Source organism: Rhamphochromis longiceps, linkage group LG2 (genome assembly GCF_057381845.1).
Source record: "Rhamphochromis longiceps isolate RC_006_pf linkage group LG2, R_longiceps_female_GT1.1, whole genome shotgun sequence".
Lineage (NCBI taxonomy): Eukaryota > Metazoa > Chordata > Actinopteri > Cichliformes > Cichlidae > Rhamphochromis > Rhamphochromis longiceps.
The window spans coordinates 13,188,982-13,210,582 of NC_140558.1; the positions used below are offsets into that span (position 1 = coordinate 13,188,982).

Here is a 21,601-nt window from a genome sequence, read left to right on the forward strand (position 1 = left end):
GAAGCATTAGTCTGTTTTGGTTGTTTTTTCACTGACCCTGCTGATCTCAGAACAGGTGCTTCCACCTGCCCCACTTTCTCACGAATTGCATCAGCTGATTCCTCCAGCCTCACCTGCAGCTGCTTCACTTTTTAGCTGCCCCATAAATACAAACTTTACACGTGACCTCGAGGTTGCACATATAGATCAGGATGAGTGTGTTGTTATAACTTTAATGTGTTAATATGCCTTTGTGTTGTATGATTTGGCACCCTCTTGTGGCCACAGTTGGTACTTGGGAAGTTTGTTATGCGCAGCTAATTTCCTACAAGTGCGCAGTGGAGGTGAAACTTTTGCCCACATGCCTGTAAGTTTCCATTACATATTATAACCTTAACTATCTGATCTGTGATGCATGTGTAATGTGAGTATATTGAGTTACTATTTGGCGAGCTCAGCTCACTCCCTGTGAGCCTGAGATCTGTGGACTCGGTGTTCTCTGTCACTCATCTTTTTAAACTTCCGTTACTTTTCCTGTGTTTCTTGCTTTTTCAGGACTAATCACAGCATAGAGTTTGATGCTGTCTCTGAACCAACACAACAGCCTCCTTGACCTTTCTGACATCACTGGTCTGGCCTTGAATTTATTTTTAATGCAGGAACACTGTTTTGATCAGAAAATCATTTCTGTTGCTTTCTGCAGGAGGAGCTGGCATGACTTTTTTTTTTTTTTTTACCATCACGCAGTGTAACTGTTTCTTTGAGGCTGCAGAGGGTGCTCTGCACAAAGAAAACATCTGAGCAATCAAAGTCCACACAGACTGTTTGCGTGGTGGCTTTAGTGTGTAGTAATCATCATCGTCTTAAATAAAAAATTAAGAAAATCTGCTTAATGGAAGCAGATGTTTGAACAGCTGGATGAGTGTAAACAATTGTGCAAAGGAACGACCTGAAAATATACAAAGAACAGTGAAGCTCTTAAGTGCACATAGAGGTTGTGTTCATAAAGATCCACAAGTTTAAATATGATGCACATTTTATTGAAAAAGTTCATATTACAAAAGTAAAACTATATACACAGTGCTGGCTGTTAAATGGATAAAATCTGCTACATAGTGAGACAACTTTCAGAAGCGTTTTAAGCCAGAGGTTAAAGGACTGAAGCAGTTTGCTGGCTTACTTTGAGGAGGAAGTTCAGTCTGACATTCAGCGTGATGTTTAGTTCATTCTTGAGGAAAAACAAAAGGACAAAGCGACATTTCCTCCCAGTCACTGGTTCGCCTTCTGCCAGCCAAACCCTGAACAACAACAGGGTTTATTAGGTCCTGACAGAAGGAGGTCATCAGGTTACTGCCTGTGTCCGAGTTAAGGACAATGGAGATGCTGAAGTCTTCAGGTCCACTTTGGCTGTGTTTTCCCTGCACGTATTTTAAAACCTGACATCACAACGCACGGGTGAATTTTTGAAAAAATCTGATACTGTAGCACCAGTTGAACAAAATCTGAGCTGATCTTCAGTCTGTGCACCTGTCTAAACCCTGACCCCAAGCATAACGTCTATATTTTATCTTAAAAACTACACATCAGCATGATGTTGTGTCCAATAGTGCAGCCTGTAGAGGAAGAATGTGAAGTGGAAACTGGTGACTGGTAAACTGGTGAAAACATAAAGTCCTGAATCCACGTTCATTATAGGGCAGAGAGGACTGAGGCGAAGCTGCACCTATATATGATTTCAAATGTTGGAGGCTCTGTCTTCCTGCTCCTCTTGTCTGTAGTTTGTGGTTGTGTTTAGCATCAGAGAGGTAGTTTATTTCCTGAGTTACATTTCCTAGTATTGTTTTCTTTTAACATCCTGGCAGCTCATTATAGTTGTACTGTACAGAACTGGGAACTAGAATCATGGAGGTTGTCCCACCATATGATGATTTCATTAAAACAAAAAATGTAATATTTATTTCATGTCATTTCTCTGGTCTCTGGCAATGCTTTAAACATGCTTATAGGATAAATGTATTTTACTCTGATTAACGTGTTATCTTTGTGGTGCTGTCTTCAGTCTGGTTTGTAAAATAAATAAGCTCATTTCCAGCCAGTGGGAGATGGTTAAGTGCACAAACTAGTCAAGCAGAGGAAAGGGAAGAGTGCTGCTGGCTGAGGGGAGTGTGAGGGCCGAGTGTATGTTAATTAAATCCATCACAGATCCACTGTGGTGTTATTTACTGTTGCACATGCCTGAATTATGTTTCTGTGACTGAATGCCTCTAAAATCCTCCACAAAAACAGACACCTGAAAAACACTGTCTGTTGCACAGTTGCCAGTCTGTTCCAGTCTTCAGTGAACACATGCTACGGTTATTGACAAAGTCCTGAGGGTGCGGAAGGCCCAGATCTCGCAGAGTTTTTGGCTGCGTTGCCAGCGGCTCCACCGTCCAGGCCCAGAGAGCGACGGTACGCCGCCGACAGCCGGTACAGGACGTCAGGCCGAGGGCCGGGGTGGGCATCGGCCTTCTGCGTCATCAGCATCTCGAACAGCGTGCTCACCTCAGATAGCAGAGCTCCGCCCAGTGGGCCGTCCTTCTCTGGGGTTTTACCTGAGGAGAACACAAAGAGTCAGAAACTCCAGATTTCTGTTCGTCTTTTTATAAATCCCGCTTCTGGTTCAAGTGAACATGATCAACACGATCTTCAATGATAATCAACTATTATCTTTTTATTTTCAGGATAATATTTCAACTTGAGGGAAAAAAAAGAGTAAAATAAATTTAAATGCAAACTTTACCAAACGTGGAGAAGGATGAAGATTCCAGGCCATCCCGAGGAAGGGTCTCACTTTCGGGGGATGGAGGGCTGTTGGGGACAAACACGTTGTCATGGTAATCGCTGGTGAGTGGGAGGGAGAGTCTGGCCATCCAGGAAGGGTCACTGACCTCTGAGAAAACATCATCTGCAGAAAGAGAAGCGATAGCTTTGTCCTCAAACCATCTCAGGTTATTTATAGTGTAATATTATAATATATCTCACAGGTGAGGGCAGACATGAAGGATGCACAAGAAGAAGGAAATGACACAGTGGCTTTATCTGGCGGCTATAAACAAGTTTTTTTTTCTTCTTCCATCAGTTGCATCCTGCATGCTTGGACCGTATGCCGACGATCACGTCCACGCTGACACAAAACTCCTCCCGGCCCTACCGGCTGCCTGGCGGGCGAGTCGATGTCAGAGGCGTAAATGTCGGGTGTGTCTCGGAGCTCTAACCTTGGTTTGTGTGTTTTCACTCAAACATTCAACATGATTACATGTCTGACTTCATTTATTCATCTACTGTAAATACACTGTCTGCTGGACAGAGTGTGAGGGGAAAACACAGAGATATACTCCTCATCCTGTTCCTCACCCTGACAACATCCTGTTGATGTTGTGCGCTTCCTGCTTGTGTTTTTATCAGATGTTGTTGTAAAAACCTGATTTCACACCAGCACTAATAAAGTTTTTCTTGACCCTAATTTAACGTAAAACATAAAAGATCTTTACAGCCAAAACCTGGATAAGCTCAAGTACGAGCAGGATTGTGGAAAACTTTGGCAGAGTGACGGGATGAGCAGAAACACCAGTTTATTTTCTCATTAACAGCATTTGTCAGTGCACATCTGGAGACCTGCTATAGGAAGCTGCTCATTTGTCATATTCCTGATGTTGGATAATGTGCCAGTCAATTCTATAAGAACATACATGTACTCCCAGACTGTATCTGCAGCCGTCGTGGACTAAAAAGCAGAAACTGTGAGAATCAGCCTGCGGACGAGCTTGGTCTCTTTCATCTAACCGCAACCAGATGGAGGATTAAATGTACCACCACAAACACACACTAGTGCTTACATGCAGAATGGTAAAGACCGCCCCCAAATCACCCACCGTCCACCCCCTTTCCTCTCTTTGTTTTAGGAGTATTTCACCACAGAGCACCCAAACTCAAAATCCTCAAAATTACTAAACGTGTCGAGTTTCAGATCATCTTCCTGTTTATCCAAGTGTTCTGCCTGTAATTTGAATCCATCTTTATACTTTATTTAATCTGAACAAGTCTTTCAGGGTTTCTCCTCCAATAGGAAGCTTTAAACACTGAGCTCTCGTCGAAAAACAGCGAGGCCTTCTTAGCCTGTATCTTCTTTACCTGTGAAACAGGAGTCAGCAGTGGAAGTAACAGGTCTCATAGAGACTCGTTTGTGTCCACATACACAAAGAAAAAAAATTTGTTTTCTCTGTTTAACAGGGTAAAAAAGGCCGCAGGGGTTGATAGTTGAGACCAGAGACGTGCATGTCTCAGATTTTCACACTTCTTTTGTATTTTTTAAAATATGTTATGAATTAAATATCCATTACTTGGATAGATGTGCTGCAGCTGAAACTAGTTTTATAACCAAAGTTATTCTCCCCTACTGGCGCTGAATGCATTGCAAGCACACAATATACTTCCTACTGTAATATATTACAATCTGTGCTGGATGTCATGAAGAATGTGCCAGTTTGTGTCAGTGGACACAAAAAACTGCAAATCAAAAACTGTTTTTTACAACTGTTTTGTTTGTGCTGTGAGCTCCATAAACTCACAACAATGCTGGCCAGGATGCAAAAGCAGAGCGTTGTAAAATCCATGAACTCATAAATACCAAATACAAAGAAACCAAACACTCGGGGGGGGGGGGGGGGAAGCAGCTGTTCTAACAGAGACAGAAAACAGAGTCAATTCACAAGAGAGGTGGGTGAAACATGAGAGACTCAAGGTGGAGAAACCAATCACCGGAGCAGGAAGCCAAGCAGTGCCTGGCTCATTAGTCATTATATCATTTTTTTTATAATAACCAGAAGGTGCTTTTGACCCCTAAACAGGAGAGCCTAAAGCATGCCTATTCAACTACAAAGTTAGTTGGGCCAGATTTTCAAACCGAGGAATTTATCTGGGCCAGATATTTTTTTTGAAGCCAGTAAGCAGCAGATCATGATCAATTTCAAACCCACACAACTGTACTGAAAAACAAGTATTTTTTTTATTCCTTTTCCCCTATAAATCTGGTGGTGACCTCTCACAAATGCACACCAAAAGGTCCATTTTTAAAAAAAAAAAAAAAAAAGGGAGCTATAACTAAACTATTTTTTGCACATTTGAAATAATAATAATAATAACAAAAAACATTTTGATAATTCCCTTTCAAATTAAAATAAATATTTCGCTGACCACTCACTTTTCCTGCCATGGATGGAGCCCCATCGGTCACAAGTATACAGACACGCTTCATATCCAGACCATTTTCCTCAAAAAGCTTAAATCTTCTCAAACATTATTTCGCCAGCTGTGTGTCCCTCTAACGGTAGTAAACCGAGCAATTTCCCATCCAAAAAACGGACATATGCGCACAACTGTGCATTATCAGTTCTGTCTGTGATCTCCTGCTATAGACATTACATCAGTTTTCTTCAGGTCATCTAACAGCATTTCAAACTCGTCTGACGCCAGAACTTCAATTCTACGAATATTTGAACTGTCCTACAGGGGTACGTTTTTAATAGCAGATGTCACACTTACTTTTCACCGCATCCATCACGGCCAGCATGCAGTATTTCATTGTTTCAGAATCTGTGAAAGGCCTTTTGTTCTTCGCCAAGAAGCAAACACGAAGGGAAGATGCTGCAGCTCTCTCTTGGGCTGTACAGGACCCACCATGGTAGTACAACTCCGGTTGTAAGATTATTAAACTCGGTAAAATGAATAAGTATTTGTCAGTCCAGGCAGGGTTAAACCGACAGTTTTCATTGTCAATTTTGCGCTTTTGGAGTGAGAAAGACATGCTGTTGTCGCATCATATATTATGATGATCGTTTAATATGTTTACATCACGGTGCATTGTGGGTTACATATTGCTAGGCTACTAGGAGTGTTGCATTCACAGTCCACACTACGCTGTAGGAATTTTTAATTTTTTTAAAATTAATTAATGAATTATTTTTTTGCGTTTTCTCTGTGTTTCTGCCAGGACCACAGGCAGGGCCACTCGCAGGTTGCTTCTGGGCCGCATTTGGCCCGCGGGCCGCCATTTGAATAGGCTTGGCCTAAAGGAACCGAAGGAAGCCAGTGTTTCCTTTGAATGTGTTTTAATATTAACAGGAGGAAGAAGAAAATCTACCTGATTGAAACTTCAATGAGCTGTGGGCCACTGTTGGTACTGTCATCTCATTGGAGGGACACTTCAGTGTTCAAGCAGTACAACAACAAACAATTTTCAGAAATCTTTGTGGCTGTTTTCTTGTTTGTTTGTTTGTTTAATTTCAAATATTGTATAACAAGACAAAACTACAAACGTGAATGCAGATTTTAACTGACTGACGCCTTTCATTGAACTACCAAATGACCACATTGGTCCTCTTTCTGTCCAAACACATGGCAGCACTTCTGCTATCATTCTGTTCATATTTAACAAAATAAAAGTGCAGACATAAATGTACACATTAGTTTTTAAATGTCTCACTGAACTAACACAGCCAATCCCTCAGCATGTTTGTATTCTCTGCTCATGTTGCCTTCATATTCAATCATTTTGGGCTTTTTAATGAACTTATTTTAACATTGCACTCAAGAACAAACAAATCCTTCCCAACAAAAAAGTCACTTCAAGGGACAAATTGCATTATATTTCTTCATGGCAATATACGGGCCGCATCTAGGGGTGACGTGGACCGCAATTGGCCCCCGGGCCGCGAGTTTGAGACCCCTGCTATGGATACACAAACATAAATTCTGTTCATCATTAAATTATTTTACACTAAAAATGACAATAAGAGCTTTCCTTTTCATATATATTTTCCTCTCAAAGTTATTGTCAGTCCTCAGAGTGGAAACTTTGATAAAGATTCTTTAGTTAAAGCACAGAAGCAGTATGCTCATCTACCATGAGTGCAACCAGTAACTACAAAATACAAGACAAACCAACATAAACGCACAGCTTCTCTCCCCTCAGCAGCCATAACATCATCCTCAGGTATGAACAAAGGGACGTGCATTTATGTGTGTGATTCATAAAGGTGCAGGTCAGGAAAAAGAGGAATGTGCTGCCCTGAAGCTTTCTTCAGAGCTGAGCTGTCTGCAGCACAGTGTGACTTACACTGATGATGGAGCCTGCGGGCTGAAAGGTGAGTCAAGCACATACATAACTCAACAAACTCCCACTCGCTCTTTTGTTTCTCTCCCGCGCTCTCGTCCTATCATAAAGTGACGCTCGTTCTTCCATCATCAGCCGGTAACCCCCTCTGCTCACCTCCAAGCTGTGACCACCACAATGCCAGGAAGAAACTTTTTAACACACCTACGGTACACGCTCAGACACTGGATGAAGCGAGTGTTGGCTTTCATACCGCTGAGGAATTCCCAAGATGTTAGATAAACTTTGGACAATCGACATTTCTTATCCCTCAATCATTACTGCGTTTTGCAAACACGAAGTAATGAAACCAGCTGTTTGTTTACGGGGGAAACAACTGTCTCCTTACGGCAGAAGAATGTAAAAAAGAGTGTATCAGAGATTCAATCTCAAAACACAGCAAGACGTCCTGAGTGGAGTGTGTGTGGGTGGATGTGGATGTAACTTGCCACTGTGTTATTTCCTGCTTTCATCCTGTTTTCTACAGTTGTCTTTGACTGTCCATTGTGAGTGATCAGTCTGTGTGTGTGCTGCAGGGTTAAAGTTTGGCTGCTTTTATCCGACAAATCAAAGAGCTTCACCGGGAGGTTCCAGCTAAATTCACCAGTTTAGTTTCAGTAGATCTTTAAATAGACTAACCATCAGTCAAACAAACCTGAACATCAAATAACCTTCACACAGAGTCAGGACACACTGTTTTATTTTATGGACCTCTATGGTGGGAGGATGCAAACAATGCTTACAGCTACTCATGCTAAACTAAAGAAATCAGCTAAAAAAGAACAAGAATGAGCTTTTGTGGTCAAAAAACCTGGAACCTGAGTTCATTACTAAAAATATCTACAAGTGCTGAAGAGTTAAACATCATTATTTTACTGCAGTTGAGTCGGTGAGGGTTAGCTGGTTGCTTTTGCTTGGACGTCTGTTCATTTCCATGCTACGTGGAAATCTGATTAAGAGTTCTGATGATCCTTTAACGTGTGCTTTCCCATTCAGTGGTGATGACGATATCATTGATTTAAGATAGGATTTCACTTCCAATTTCCAAGAATTATTGCTAACCTCGGGTGTCTGTCAGATGTTGTGTGCTTACCAGGATTGTTGAGGAGGTTGCTGAGTCCTTCCTCCAGCTGTGGGTCTATCGGTGAGTCTCTTCCTGGTTCCCAGTCCACATCTCCAGCCTCGCTCTCGCCATGTCCACTGTCTTTGGTGCTCTGCCAGTCAGAACAGTCCTGACCTCCATACCTGCAGACAAACGTGAACTTGACTCACAAACTCTCCGTTCATGTATCTGTTTAACTTTGGGCAGCGTGTCTGTTTAAGCTGATAGTTTGATGTCACAGAGTTCTTGATAGAAACGTTTCAACTATTAAAGATATTTTTTTTTTAATCTAAAATTGCAATGGGAGCATTCACTTTATACAAAGTTAAACAAGTAGTTGGGTATGCAGTCCAAACTCATTTAAGAACAGAATCTGCCCAATTTACCTTTTCTCTGGTTTGGTTGTTTATTTTTTAAAATAAAACAATTCTTAATGCTTAATAAGAGCCAGAACATGAAATATAAACATATAAAATCTTTGGTGATGAGTCTATACATTAGGGATGATTAGAAGTCCCCAGCTCACAGTAACAGTGAGGCTCATGCTGAGTTGGCAGGAGCACGGCCATGCAAGGCTTAAAAACAAACATCCAATTCAATCCTCAAACTCAGTGAGAGGCATCGCAAACATAATGTGGTTAAAACACTTTAAAGCCGGCAGCACTGTTTTATATCAGTTACAGTCTGACTGCTAATTAAAGTCACATCCAAGCAGCACTGCTCTGCTTTGAGTCCACATGATGTTTGGATGCAAACTATAATGTGATATTTAGGATTCTCATATGTCAGAACCATTTCCTAATTGTTGCCAATACAAAGTTTGACCTTATTTGACCTTGAGGGAAAGTTCAGAGGTCAGTGTAACGTGATATTTAGAATTCCCATATATCATTCCTTATATGGCCATAGCTCTATATAGCATTACTATCAGTCTGACCTTCAGATCAATCTATGTGATAGAGAGGTCAGAGGTCAAATGTGACATTATAATATAAATCTGTACTTTCTATTTGTTGACGTCATGAATCATGGTTAAGTTCTAAGACATTCTTTTCCCACCAATAAATCATGAAGTTGACCTTGAGGTGGATGGATGTCAAATTTTAATGATTGTTTAGGTGACCTCACTCTACAGCCCTACAGAGTTTATCAGAATTCACTCCAAACTTTTTCAGTTATCGTGTTTACGACACTCTAACGCTACCAAAAACAGAACCTGCTTAGTGGAGGTAATGAGCTGAGTGCTGACTGCAAACTGTTAGCCACAGGTGACCTCACCCTGCGAGTGTCAGAGCTGTGTAGGAAGCAGAAATCAGAAATCTTTGGGAGACAAATGGACAAGTTTGAAAATGTTGCTAGGCGTTAGAATGAGTTTTTGATATCCAGTTAAAAACATATATTCCTTAAAATACAGTGAGTCACAGGAGACAGAACTCCAGAGTACAGCTGAGGTCTGATGTTTTTAAGGGTTTTAAAAAGGTGATAAAATTCCTGAGGTTTCAGGTGACAAGTCCTTTGGTAAGCACATCTCATCAGAGCAGCAGGCTCGGGCAGGAACCAGCGCACAGATAAAGGTGAGCTCACACACAGGATTTATGCACACTCAGGTGTGTTTTGTGAGTGCGATGAAACAGTGCACCGTGTGTATCAAGGTGATGTCAGATCTTATCTGAGCGCAACAGTGATGCTGAAGTCCTGCTTCCTGTCAGAGCCTCTGAATCACTCTGCTGCAGTCTGCTCTGGCGCACACGCTGCGGGGTTATGAGACACTCTTCCTGCGACACTGACTTTGTGTCCTGTTTTTCTGTTGCTGTTATTTCAGTCACAGCAGGTCAGTCGGTCAGAAACACCAGGGAAGACATTTGTCAGCTGCAGCTTTCACGACTTTAAGCAAAAGCAAAAGTTCCAGCTGAACAGTGTGGCGTTACTGTCACTGCTATGAAGGCACAGATGCTGGAATAATGCACTAACCACATTGAGTCAGGAGCTGCCCATATTCCCAAGTGCATTTTATTTATATGAAAGCCAGGAGCGTCCCTCACGGCAGCCACTTTGCTAGACATTGAAACACTAAACTGAGGTGAAAAATCTTCTTTAGTCTAAATCAGGTTGAAGAGATGTATTTTCACTTTTCCATTAAAGAGAGTATTTGAACACAGACAATGCTTAATACGCATTTCATGGTGTTGAAGTAATTTTGTTAGGCTACCTACAAAGATCTGAATTCATTTTAAACTTTTCAAGTTAGATTTAGCTCAGGTGTTTGGTGCACAAAGTAGCGCAGCCATAAAATACTCAGCGTGGTGATCTCTAACCCTCACCACTGGGTTTCACTTAATAAAACCACAGAACAACAACACGTGTTTGTACGTGGATCAGATTGATCATTATAACATATGCAGGTTCTTAAATTTGGTGGGACCCCCCCCCCCCCTCATATTTCTGCAATCAGAAGAAGACTGCATCAGAGCGCGCAACAGTGATCACAGTCTGAAGCCAGCAGCCATCTGGCTCTTAAACAACCCTCTGATTAAAGGAAAAACAAGTTCTGCATCTACATCGGGATCTTTCCTTCAGGATATCAGTCTGTTTTTTTTAAGTCAGTGTGCAAGTGCAGTTCCTATCAGGGCAGCAGGAAGAGACTTGTGGTGACCCGTGTTAGTGTCCGGCCACATTTTTAGCTAGAATAACAAATATTGAAGCCTTAAAGGATGAAATAAAGACACTTTGAAGAAGACAGTGTGCCTGGCATGTCCACTGTGCAGTCACTTCTACTAGAAAACATTACTCATGTTTGAATTTAAATCATGAGCTGAATAGACTACAAAGAGTTAAAACTAAAAACATGCTGGCATCTGATCAGAGTTAAAACTCTTCGGGAGGTGTGTGTGTGTGGAATGTGTGTGTGTGTGTGTGTGTGTGGGGGGGGGGGGGGGGGGGGGGGGGGGACTGAGTCTTATTTGTTTCTTTTTGATGAAATGATGACCAAATAAACATGAATACTTCATTCAGTCTGAGCACTCTGTGTCACCTTAAAGAGTGGATTCTTCACTAATCTTGTTTCCAGCTGATTGACCCTTTTTTTTTAATCACACTTCACCCCATCCTAGTTTCGTTCCCATTTTTAAGGCTCCAGAAGTTTAAAAGCAGTTTAAATTCATATAGGTACAGAATGTGAATGTATTTCTATTTGGAGCAAATTTTGAGTATAACGTGGTTTTGTGCCAGATAGAAGCAGGTTTGTGACCTTGCTTTGATTTGCTGCGTCTGTACTCCAGAGGAGGAGGATGGAGAGGAGAAGTCAGACTGACCTGCCATTGCGGTGAGAGTATTTGTTTCCACGGAAGTTCGTTCTGGGCTGCAGCTGACCCTGATGGAGGAGAGAGAGGAGCTGGGAGATCTGCTGTAAGGAGGAAAAGATGGAGGGAGAGGAGAGATGAAGGTGAGAAACAAGAGGAGAAAAAAAGGGTTAAACGCACATTTTCAGACATCACATTTCAGTTTATCCAGCTTCACCTGAGGTTCACCTGACAGCAAACCAGAGTTACTCCTTCACAGTGAGTACTTCTACCAGAAGTCAGGCACTGGCCACATTATATTTCAATACACACATGCTGCACACATATTTGTGCAGGGTCAGACATTAATATTATATATATATATCTCAGAAAGCTGGTGGGTTATTCATCGGGCCTGTTTGGAAGAGCGGGGTGTAATTTGGTTTCTACAGGTAGATGAAACATGTTTGGAGGTGTAGAACCTCAAAACCTCTAAATCAGCGGTCCCCAACCCCCGGGCCACGGACCAGAGTCATTTGGTACCAGGCCGCGAGAGTTGAGGCTCAGGTGTGAAATGTATGGTTTTCAGGGGTTTTATTGGTTTTCAGCGTTATTTTGTTATCGTTTTTATCGTTAACTCGGTTTTCCTGGGCCTTTTCACGTGTGTTATGAATAAATCTTCTTTTTTTCGGTACCGGTACTAGTTTTATTTTGTTGTATTTATCCGCGACACCTTAAAGGCCGGTCCGGGAAAATATTGGCGGGCATAAACTGGTCCGTGGCGCAAAAAAGGTTGGGGACCGCTGCTCTAAATCACCACCCAAGCAAAGCAGTTTCATGGGCAGAAGTCAGCAGGCCAGTGCGGTTATTTTTAATTTATTTTAATTTGCTAAAAAGCCATTTCATTGATTTTTTTTTGGTCACACGTGATGATCCCTCCCACTCTGCGTTTTCTTTGTTTTCTTCCTGGTTTTGTGTAGGAGGTAGACAGAGTGGAGCCACTGAGCTGATTGCTACATAAGCTGGTTTTCATGCATTAAATCTCTTTCTGTCTGCTTTGGCTCACTCTGATTTTTATTTTTTTCAAACATTCGAGCTCATCTGCAGTCACAGCCACACACAGCAAGTTTGTGGTTTATGGCATTCTTGAAGCTGTTTTTTGTTGCACATTTACTGACCACAGAGTTAAAAATCAGTGCCTAACGAGTGATAACAGACCCTTTTCACTGCAGGCATTTTGAACTGATTAACACTCAGAGACCCATGACAGTGAACAAGCATCCACAGAGGATCTCCTGAGCTTTTTTCCTGCTGAAGGTCCACTGAATAATCTCACTCCTAAAGTGAAAACATTTTGTTTGCAAATCAAATCGATATGATTCACAAATTTTCTACAGACTGTGATGTAACTGAGGGGAAAGGAACATGTGCGTGTGGGATTATTTAATAAGTCGCTGTATCTCCATCACATGCAAAACATCACTTTAAGTAAAAGGTTTTTCTTTTGCTTTCAGAGTTGCAGCAGCTCATGTTTAAAGGATTAAACTGAAGCTCCAGTGTTTTTACTCTTCAGTAGTTTATAAGTAAATGTATGAACAGCTGAACTTTGAAAGAAGTCAATAATAAATCAATGTAACTGCCTTGTTAAGGTGAGTGGGTTTCTCTGCTGGTTGAACAAAAAGTGCACGTGATACGAGCGACATAAGGAAATTAATTCGTGCTCTTTGTGATTTTTGTTTTAGTGTTGCAGTGTGAGAACTGAGCGGCCAAGTCCGTCTCACTGCTCTGAGCTTTCTGCTGACAACTCTGTTATACAGCGGATACACACTGCACACCAGGGAGGAAGCACACACACATGTACAAGGTGAATAATGTGTGTGTGTGCATGCATGCTAATTTATGACTTTGTTTTAGCCGTGACATTTGTGTGTTTTTTCACGTGCACTCTGCTACAGTGACAGGAAATGGTCTCTACGTAAAAGCCTATTCTTCTCTGGCTGGTTTCCTTCCAGGACGAACTCCAAAGTATGCACAGTGATGATCATTTGTGTGTGTGTGTGTGTGTGTGTGTGTGTGTGTGTGTGTGTGTGTGTGTGTGTGTGTGTGTGTGTGTGTGTGTGTCTTTGTGAGGTGGAGGTGAACAGTAAATCCCCCTCCTCCAAGGCGTCGAGCAGGCCTCTTCCTCTGTGACCTCGAGGTGGGAGAGAAATATCTGAAGTCCAAGGAGTGCCAACTGGGCCGGCTGGGAGGGTTAAGGAAAGGAACTGGGCAGAACCCAAAAAGGCCTCTTCCCGTTTCTAATGGGATTCACGTGAGGATGTCGGGCCCGGCCAAGGTCTTTGTTCTCTGTCTGCAGGGCGTTGGCAGCGACTTTTTCCCTCAATAATGCAGATCTGTTTTAACAGTGCAGCATTTCCACAGCTGAAAGTTAAATTCACCATGACTATGACGCTTGTAAAGCATTTCTAAAATATAAACTGGCTTTTCTTTTTATCACCATTAATTGGTGGCATCCTCTCTACAAAATCAAATAAGGACAAATTAAATGAAGCTTTCAAAATGTGCTTGTAACTCCAAATACTGAAGAATTTATCCCCTTGTGGTCACGTGAAGTGTTAAAATGAAACTCCACATTTCCTGAGTAACATTTTAAGCACATATAACTGATGTTTATTTATAATTCCAATTATCATTGCTTGTCTATGTTCACTGATAGGTTCAAGGAACTGCTGAAAGTAAGCTGTAAAAATCCACTGTATGCTATTCACTCAGCACCAAACAACAGACATAACAGGAAACAAAGCTAGTGGCGTATTTAGGAGCCAAGGAACCAGATATTTCCTTTGGGAGATGGTGAAGAAGGAATCCTGAAACTACCCGCCATACAAAGGCCAGTCATCAGGAGAAAGAGTGAACAGTCTGAACTATTTTTCACTGGTGAATTAATGTTCAGTTGGTTTCAGGATCACAACCTAGAACATCACAGCATGAGATATAATGGGGGGTTTTTAAATAAGAAAAACTATTGCATGAAATAAATCCTGTTTGTTGAGTTATTTTAGGCCTGTGCAGACAGGCTCTCTGTAAGTTTTTTTTTTTTTTTAAGCCATTTGAAAGTGACAAAGCAGCGTGTCAGAGTAGTGTTAGCTTACACTATAAACACATGACAGCTTATTTTAGCCAGCCTCCCTCACACACTCCTCTTCTGGCCCACGTCCTACAGAGCATGGAGCGGCCCTTCCTCCAATATGAATCTGATATGTGAGATTTAGTTTAAAAGTCTGTCGGGGTTTCTCGTGGGGGATTTTTGGCTGTGACACATGAGCACATGAATAAATGTGCTACTTTTTGGTTTCAGAGTGATCCATCAGCAGGTTATTCTCCCCTACACTCACACGTCTCGGCTGACTCCAGCCTTCAGGCAGTCTGAGTAAGTCATCATACAGAAGGCTGAAAAAGCACAAAGACTGCTGGGAAACTGTAAGGGAAGCTGCTCTGTGTATGTGTGCTGCTGTGGTGGTGGTGGTGGTGGTGGAGGAGGTGTGGGGTGCTTTTAATCTCTACTCTCTAATGGACTTCACTTCAGATTAATCTCCAAGCCTCAAAGGAGAACACTTAATTACTCCAACACTAACTGTAAGCACATGTTGAAATAAATGTGATCACACATTTTCGACCTAAGTAAATGGCATTTAGATGAGAGCCAGCAGCAGCACATTATCCTTAATGTTTAAGCTATAGAAGAGAATGTAAATAAGAGCACATTAAAAAATCATCATGCAGATTTAGTGAAATCATTAACACCAGATAAATGGATAAATATGTCAATTCAACCTGCAGGAAAGTTGTGTTTTGGAATGAACGTGGCTTGTTGTAATGAGTTTCATTCTTGCAGCAAATTTAAATAGTTTTAATGTTTGAAATCAGTCATGTGTGACTTCATTTTACTTAGAGATCTCTCCACAAATGAGACCTTAATTCGTCTTTTTATGCAGGTTTAGTTGTATATACCGGTGAGTAAAGGCTTTTTAAACACAAAACAGTTTACTTGATTAAAGACACCCAAACTTATTTTATTTTCAAAGACTTGAATTAATAAATACATTCAAGTGGCCAAAATTGTAGATTAATGCCACTGATCATTACCTTAGAGATAAGAAACAAACAACAATAAGATTAAGTCTTGTTAAATATTATGGAATAAGTAAAAGAAGAAAACTCACCTGCACCTCTGGAGAAGCTGAAGAAAGCTCAATGGAGTCTCCAAAAGCAGCCATGGAAAGACGGACCAGGTTTCGAAGGATCTGCCGGTGAGCTGCATCACGTGCTCCATGTCCATCCGAGGTCTTTGGCCTCCTGAGAGTTGCCACAGATGCTGATGAATATTGTGAAACCGTTTCCTCTCCTTCAGAGTTCTTCGGCCTCTTTAAGGTGCTGGAATGTGAGACTGAGGAAGAGGATGAAGTGTTTCTGGATTTGTGAAGAGTCCGGTATGATGTTGCTGGAGATGAAGGTAAGGTTCCATCAAGTTCAATGTTTCCAGGTTTCCTAAGTGTTCTGCAGTGATGGGTGTTGGGCTGAGTGACATCCTCTTCTAGATAGCCTTGGGAATGGAAGCTTGCATTCATAACTGATGGCATTAAGCTATAGTGACTCTCAATCTGCTGATCATCTGAGGCTGGAGGTGGAGTTAGTGGCTGGGCTTCACCATCGTCCTCAGGGAGGTCTTCCTTTCTTCCTCGGATTACGGGAATTAACTGGATGTCAGATTTTCTGATGTTCTTCTGTGGGCGCCGAGGATGGCGGGTGTAGGTCGATTCAGCCTGTCTGCAGTTGTAGGCCCGGTTGTCCCTTTTCTCAGGGCGGCAAAATGTTGTCACCAAAGCGATGGCCAATAGAAGAAGCAGGCATGTAGCACCGAGGCAGATTGCCATCATCATAGTGAAGCTGAGCTGTCCACGGTTTCCAGGTGATGAGTTCTTTAGATGGTCCTTGAGGTTTATGAAAGTCACCTCCAGAGTTGCCTTAGTAGCCAACCTCGGAGTGCCCATGTCAGAAACAGTGATGTCCACCTTAAAGATTTTCCCAATGAGTTCGGTAGCATTAGTGGTATTAACAAACAGCTGGCCTGAGGTGTTATTCAGCCAAAAGAGCTCAGACGGGTTTCCATCAGTAATGAGGTACTGGAGTTTCCCATTGAGTCCCGTGTCCTGGTCTTCTGCTTTGATTGTTGATGCGAGAAATCCAAGCCCCTCTCTGACTGAGTGATCAGTTGCCACATTGGTGGCTTCCTCTTTGATGGCATTCCCCAACTCTGTCACAATCTCACCTCTGTATGCATCAACGGGTACACTGAGAGATGCTACACCTTTTCTTGGTTTTGGCTCCTTGATGACCGGGAAGTTGTCATTTACATCTTCTATGTCAATATGTACTCTAGCTGTGCTTGTGAGTGGTGGATGTCCATGATCAACGGCTTCCACAATGAAAGAGTAGTTCTTGAATGCCTCGTAGTCTAAAGGTTGCTGGACACTTATGACACCAGTTTTGGGGTGAATTGAGAAAGTCTGCGTTTTAGTTTCCTCAACAATGGAGTAGGAGACTTTTCCGCTGAGCTCCAGGTCCTCATCATGGGCTTCGACTTTGAGAATGTGGTAGCCTGTCATGTTGTTCTCCTTGAACGAAGCTCTGTAGATGGGGATCGAAAATACTGGGGCATTGTCATTCTCATCCAGAACATAGACAGGTAGATGTTCGACATAAGAAAGTAAGGGGTTTCCGCTATCCCGGGCAAAGAGCGTGATATTATACTGCATAACCTTCTCACGATCCAGGGAGCCGCTGGTGACAATCATGTAGTCGTTGCCGTGCATCTTTTTAAGTCGGAAAGGGCCTGAGCCTTGTTGAATCTGTGCAGTCACATTTCCATTTCTTCCTGAATCTGCATCAGAGACCGTCACCACAGCAAGGAGAGTATCCTCTGGAGCTCCTTCCAGCACAGTTATAACCTGCGAGCTGGCTGGGGTCCAGGTCAGGCGTATCCTCGGTGCATTATCATTAATATCTATGAGTTTGACGTGCAATCTGCAGTAAGAGGGGATCGCATTTGGCCCATGATCGCTGGCCTGTACAATTACTTCGTAAGAAGACTGGGCCTCGTAATCCAATGGTGCCCTGATACTCACTTCTCCCGTTTGTGGGTCCACATAGAAGAGCCTTTGAACTTCTGGATGTGTGTGCTTACTAAATGAGTACTCAACCTCCCCATTGGCTCCCTGGTCTGGATCAGTGGCCTTGAGCTTGATCACAGTAGTCCCGAGTGCTGTGTCCTCTGGTAATGACACAGTTGGATTGCTGTCCTCAAATGTGGGGCTGTTATCATTTGAGTCCTGAATACTAACACGGACTAATGTGCTCCCAGATCTGGGTGGATTCCCTTTATCCCACGCCACAAGGGTAAGATCAAAGGAAGCCTGAATTTCCCTGTCTAATTCTTTGACAACCACCAGCTCTGCCTGTTTCGTCCCACCAGGACCAACTGTCACATCGAGATCAAAGTGCTGGTTGACAGACAGTGAGTAGGTCTGGAGGCTGTTGGAACCTGCATCAGGATCCACTGCCCAGTCCAATGGGATTCGCTTCCCAAGGCTAGCAGTTTCTGAGATCTCCACTTCTTGCAAAGTATTGGGGAAGCTGGGACTGTGGTCATTTAAGTCCATTACTTTCACGTGAACCCGCAGGCACTTCACAGCACCTCGTTTCCTGTAGAGGACACTAAACGCCACCTCACACAGGTCAGTCCCTCGGCACAACTCCTCCCTGTCCAATCGGCCCTGGGTGGAGACAACCCCATCTCGAGTGGTGACAGAAAAAGGAAGGGCTTTTCCCTGCTCCACCACCTGGAAATCCTCCAGAGATCCGCCTTCGTCCCTCTGCCGCAGGTCATCCGCCAGACAGCTGACCCGGGTTCCCGCCGGCTGCTCCTCCGAAACCTGGTACTGAATAGTTGTTGATGAGCAATGTGAGGAGAGGGTCTTGGAGCAAAGACTCGCAACGAGAAGCAGAGCGAGCAGCATGATGATATAAAGTAATAGTTAGCTGCTGTCTAAAAAAAGGTTTGTTTTTTTCTGTGAAAGACTAATTAAACAGACATCTCTAAGAATCCATGCGCTGACCTGTAAAGAAACAAATAAGAGATATTTTAAAATCGAAAGACTGTTAAGTGAAATTATTTTGTGACTCTCTCTGCTGTCAGATAAAATGATAAAATTCACATTTCTCCCAAACTAACCACCACGACCAAGTCAACAAAGTTAAGAAAAACTGATGGTTTTCAAACACAAATACCTAGAAAAAAAAAATCCAACATGGTCAGGATACAATTATAGAAGCCTACAATTAAGATATCATCCTCTCTTTTCTTCCCTCACGTCTGCCTGCTGTTGTTACTCACACATACAGCTGCTGGCTTCCAGCCTCTCACTTCATCCTCCTTGACTCTGTAAAGTTTGGTTCCAACTGAGAAAGCTTGGAAGTGGGTTTCCACATGCTAGAAGGGCACCAGCCAATCCAAGAGCAGGAGGAGGGTCATATGTAAATGAGTCCAGACTGAACACAAAAGAGACGCTCTCCCCTGTACCGAACAAACTCAGCTCAACTCTGGAGTGCCTTCAGAGAAATATGACACTGCCTCTCTGTCACTTACCCCCCCATTGGTCTGCATTTCATCACAACCTGCAGTGTGGGACCTTAAATCACTTGGAAATTTTGTTGTATACCAGTGGGAAGATAACTGGCTGCAGGATATATACCCGAGCTTCATCACAGTGATCTATATCTGACACAAGAATACAAACACAGATAAACCATAACACACAGGCTTATTGTTCATGCTATTAAAAGTGTATTATTACTGCGCAGTCTGCCTGAACACAGTGATGACTTTCCCCCTCTTTGAACAGTAGTCTTTGTTTTATGTATTTGGAAATATGCAACATTGTTTTATTACCTCCTGGAAAAGCAATCCTTGAAGAGTTCGCCAGCTATGAAGTAAATGCTCAAAATCCAGAAGCCTGTCCTTAATGTGACAAACCCACATTCCAGCCTTCTCCCAAATATAATTACAGAGAGTTTCATCTTCAACCACACTGCCACATGAGGTCAAAACATTTCCAGAAAGCCATGGCAAACACATTTCGCTCATTCCTTTGCACTTAAAGGTTTGTTTATCAGTGAGAGGAGTTGAATGCTTTGAAAAAAAGTCAGTTCATGTCAATTTAGAATTGAATTTTATTTAGTTCAGAATTTAAAGTAAAAAGAGTAGAATAGTCTTGTAGTTTAATGTTTTTCCAGCATGTCCTCAGAATATCCTGCAGACACACAGAATTATGCCAAGGAAGGTTCAAGCATATCGCTTTCCTTTGGCTCAGACAGAGGGGGACTATTCGAAGCCTAAAACCATCAGTGCTGTCACCTGCCAGTGAAAGACTGAGAGGAAGATGGATGACTGATGAAATCAAAGAAATGCAAGACGACAGAGCTGAGAGTCCTGTTCAGAAACATATATCAGAGATAATTTATGGAACTCATAGTCACACATAGGATCCACAGATTAGTTTGCCCGAAATGAAAGCAAAGCACAAAGCAACTGACTTTTTTTTAAATAAAGTTGTAACTAAAGTGTAAAAGCAAAACATGTAATTTGCTGAACAGCCAACAACATGAGTGATTTTAAAAAGCTGAAAGTAATCAGCAGTGATGTGAAATCTCCAAACAACCGTCCAGTTCACTGACATCATAAGGAGATCGTTTCATTTCAGATTCAGTTCTGTTTAATTTATATAGTACCAAATCACAACAAGAGGGTGTCTTATCTCAGGGTGTTTTATTTTGAAAGGTAAAGAAGCTACAATAATTACAAATCATTAGATGCACTTTGGAAAAAAATAGTTCTGTGGTTTAGAGTGTTTACTCAAAGGATCAGATTACTTTCTCCATCAGTTCTTATTGGGGTTAAGAACTCAGGTGAAACTGAATGAAGTGATAGCAGAAACTGCGGGCTCACTTTGAAATGTAAGTATCCTGTGGTCCTTGCTGCAAAATTAAATTAAAAGGCACAAAACTGACTTCAAAATGTGATTTAAAGAAATCATTAGCGATAGTGAAAGGGACACAAACATCAGGTTCCAGAATAGCAAGACAGTACTGGAGAACAAAATATCTGAATTACGCCTAAATATTAAAAAAAACAGAATAAATCCTAAATAAAACATTTAAGTGTAATTTAACCCTCAGTGATGGAGGTCGTCTGTTCAGGCGACACAAACCTGAGCAGGAGTTCAGCCAGGCAGGGCAGAGGTCAGCTGGTCAGATGTGGTTATCTCCTAAACAAACAGCATCACCCGCCTGTCTGCTATGTGTGTGTGTGAGAGAGTGAGAGAGAGAGAGCAAGACCACATTCCCTCTTGAAGCTGCAGACGAGAATGTTTTCGCAGACACACACAGGCATATGTCTGCTTCCAATTAATCTACCACCTGTATGGAAGAATATTTATGTGTGTGTGTGTGAGGAGGGGGTTAAGTAGTTCTATACCATCAGTCTTCCTGTGTATACTCAGTTTTGTACTCGTAGTTGAAGTTGGTTCTTATTAGTGTTTTTCTTTTGGTGTTCCTACGTTCACTTTCATTCATTTTTGATGTTGAAGATGTAGATAAAAATGTCGCTCTTGGGTTGGGTTGAAAATAAAAAAACAAAACCCCAGACCCTCCACTCTAAAGTTTAATGATTGACATTATTTTTAGTCCCAAAGATGAAGCTTGGGGTCCTGAGGATGGCAAAATGAGTTAACAACAAACTAAACTTCAAGAAAGAGGTGCACATCAATGATAGTGTGAGGGTGCTCTCTGAGAAGAGAGACAAAATGAACACAAACAGATTAAAATACATGCAACAGACAGAACAGCTGCTGAGACAAGCAAGAGGGACTTAAAGGTCCATAAATGAGCAAAAAGAGAAGCAAAGCTAGAAGCAGATGCAGGACACACTAAAAC

The 21,601-nt window shown here is 42.1% G+C and overlaps 1 protein-coding gene across 4 annotated transcripts; it reads right to left on the reverse strand.

Annotated features, from left to right (window-relative positions):
• Nucleotides 1-983: 983 nt before the first annotated feature.
• Nucleotides 984-19,116, reverse strand: pcdh12 (protocadherin 12). Of its 4 annotated transcripts, none has more exons than XM_085417879.1 (6): nucleotides 19,005-19,116; nucleotides 15,775-18,726; nucleotides 11,585-11,673; nucleotides 8,265-8,416; nucleotides 2,762-2,926; nucleotides 984-2,573 (listed from the first exon to the last, which is right to left on the reverse strand). In XM_085417879.1, exons 2-6 carry the CDS (start codon nucleotides 18,625-18,627, stop codon nucleotides 2,335-2,337), a joined length of 3,498 nt encoding a protein of 1,165 aa, XP_085274005.1. In that variant the 5' UTR covers nucleotides 18,628-18,726; nucleotides 19,005-19,116; the 3' UTR covers nucleotides 984-2,334. The 4 variants fall into 4 exon arrangements, with proteins under 4 accessions (XP_085274005.1, XP_085273990.1, XP_085273999.1 ...); XM_085417864.1 differs by having other exon boundaries at nucleotides 985-2,573; nucleotides 11,585-11,676; XM_085417873.1 differs by having other exon boundaries at nucleotides 985-2,573; nucleotides 11,585-11,676; nucleotides 19,011-19,061.
• Nucleotides 19,117-21,601: the final 2,485 nt, after the last annotated feature.

Coding starts and splice junctions, on each gene's coding strand:
- pcdh12 (XM_085417864.1), bottom strand. CDS start 18,627: ATGCTGCTCGCTCTGCTTCTCGTTGCGAGTCTTTGCTCCAAGACCCTC. Junction 8,417..11,584: donor TACTCTCACCGCAATGGCAG/GTCAGTCTGACT, acceptor GTTTGTCTGCAG/GTATGGAGGTCAGGACTGTT. Junction 2,574..2,761: donor TTCATCCTTCTCCACGTTTG/GTAAAGTTTGCA, acceptor TGTTCTCCTCAG/GTAAAACCCCAGAGAAGGAC.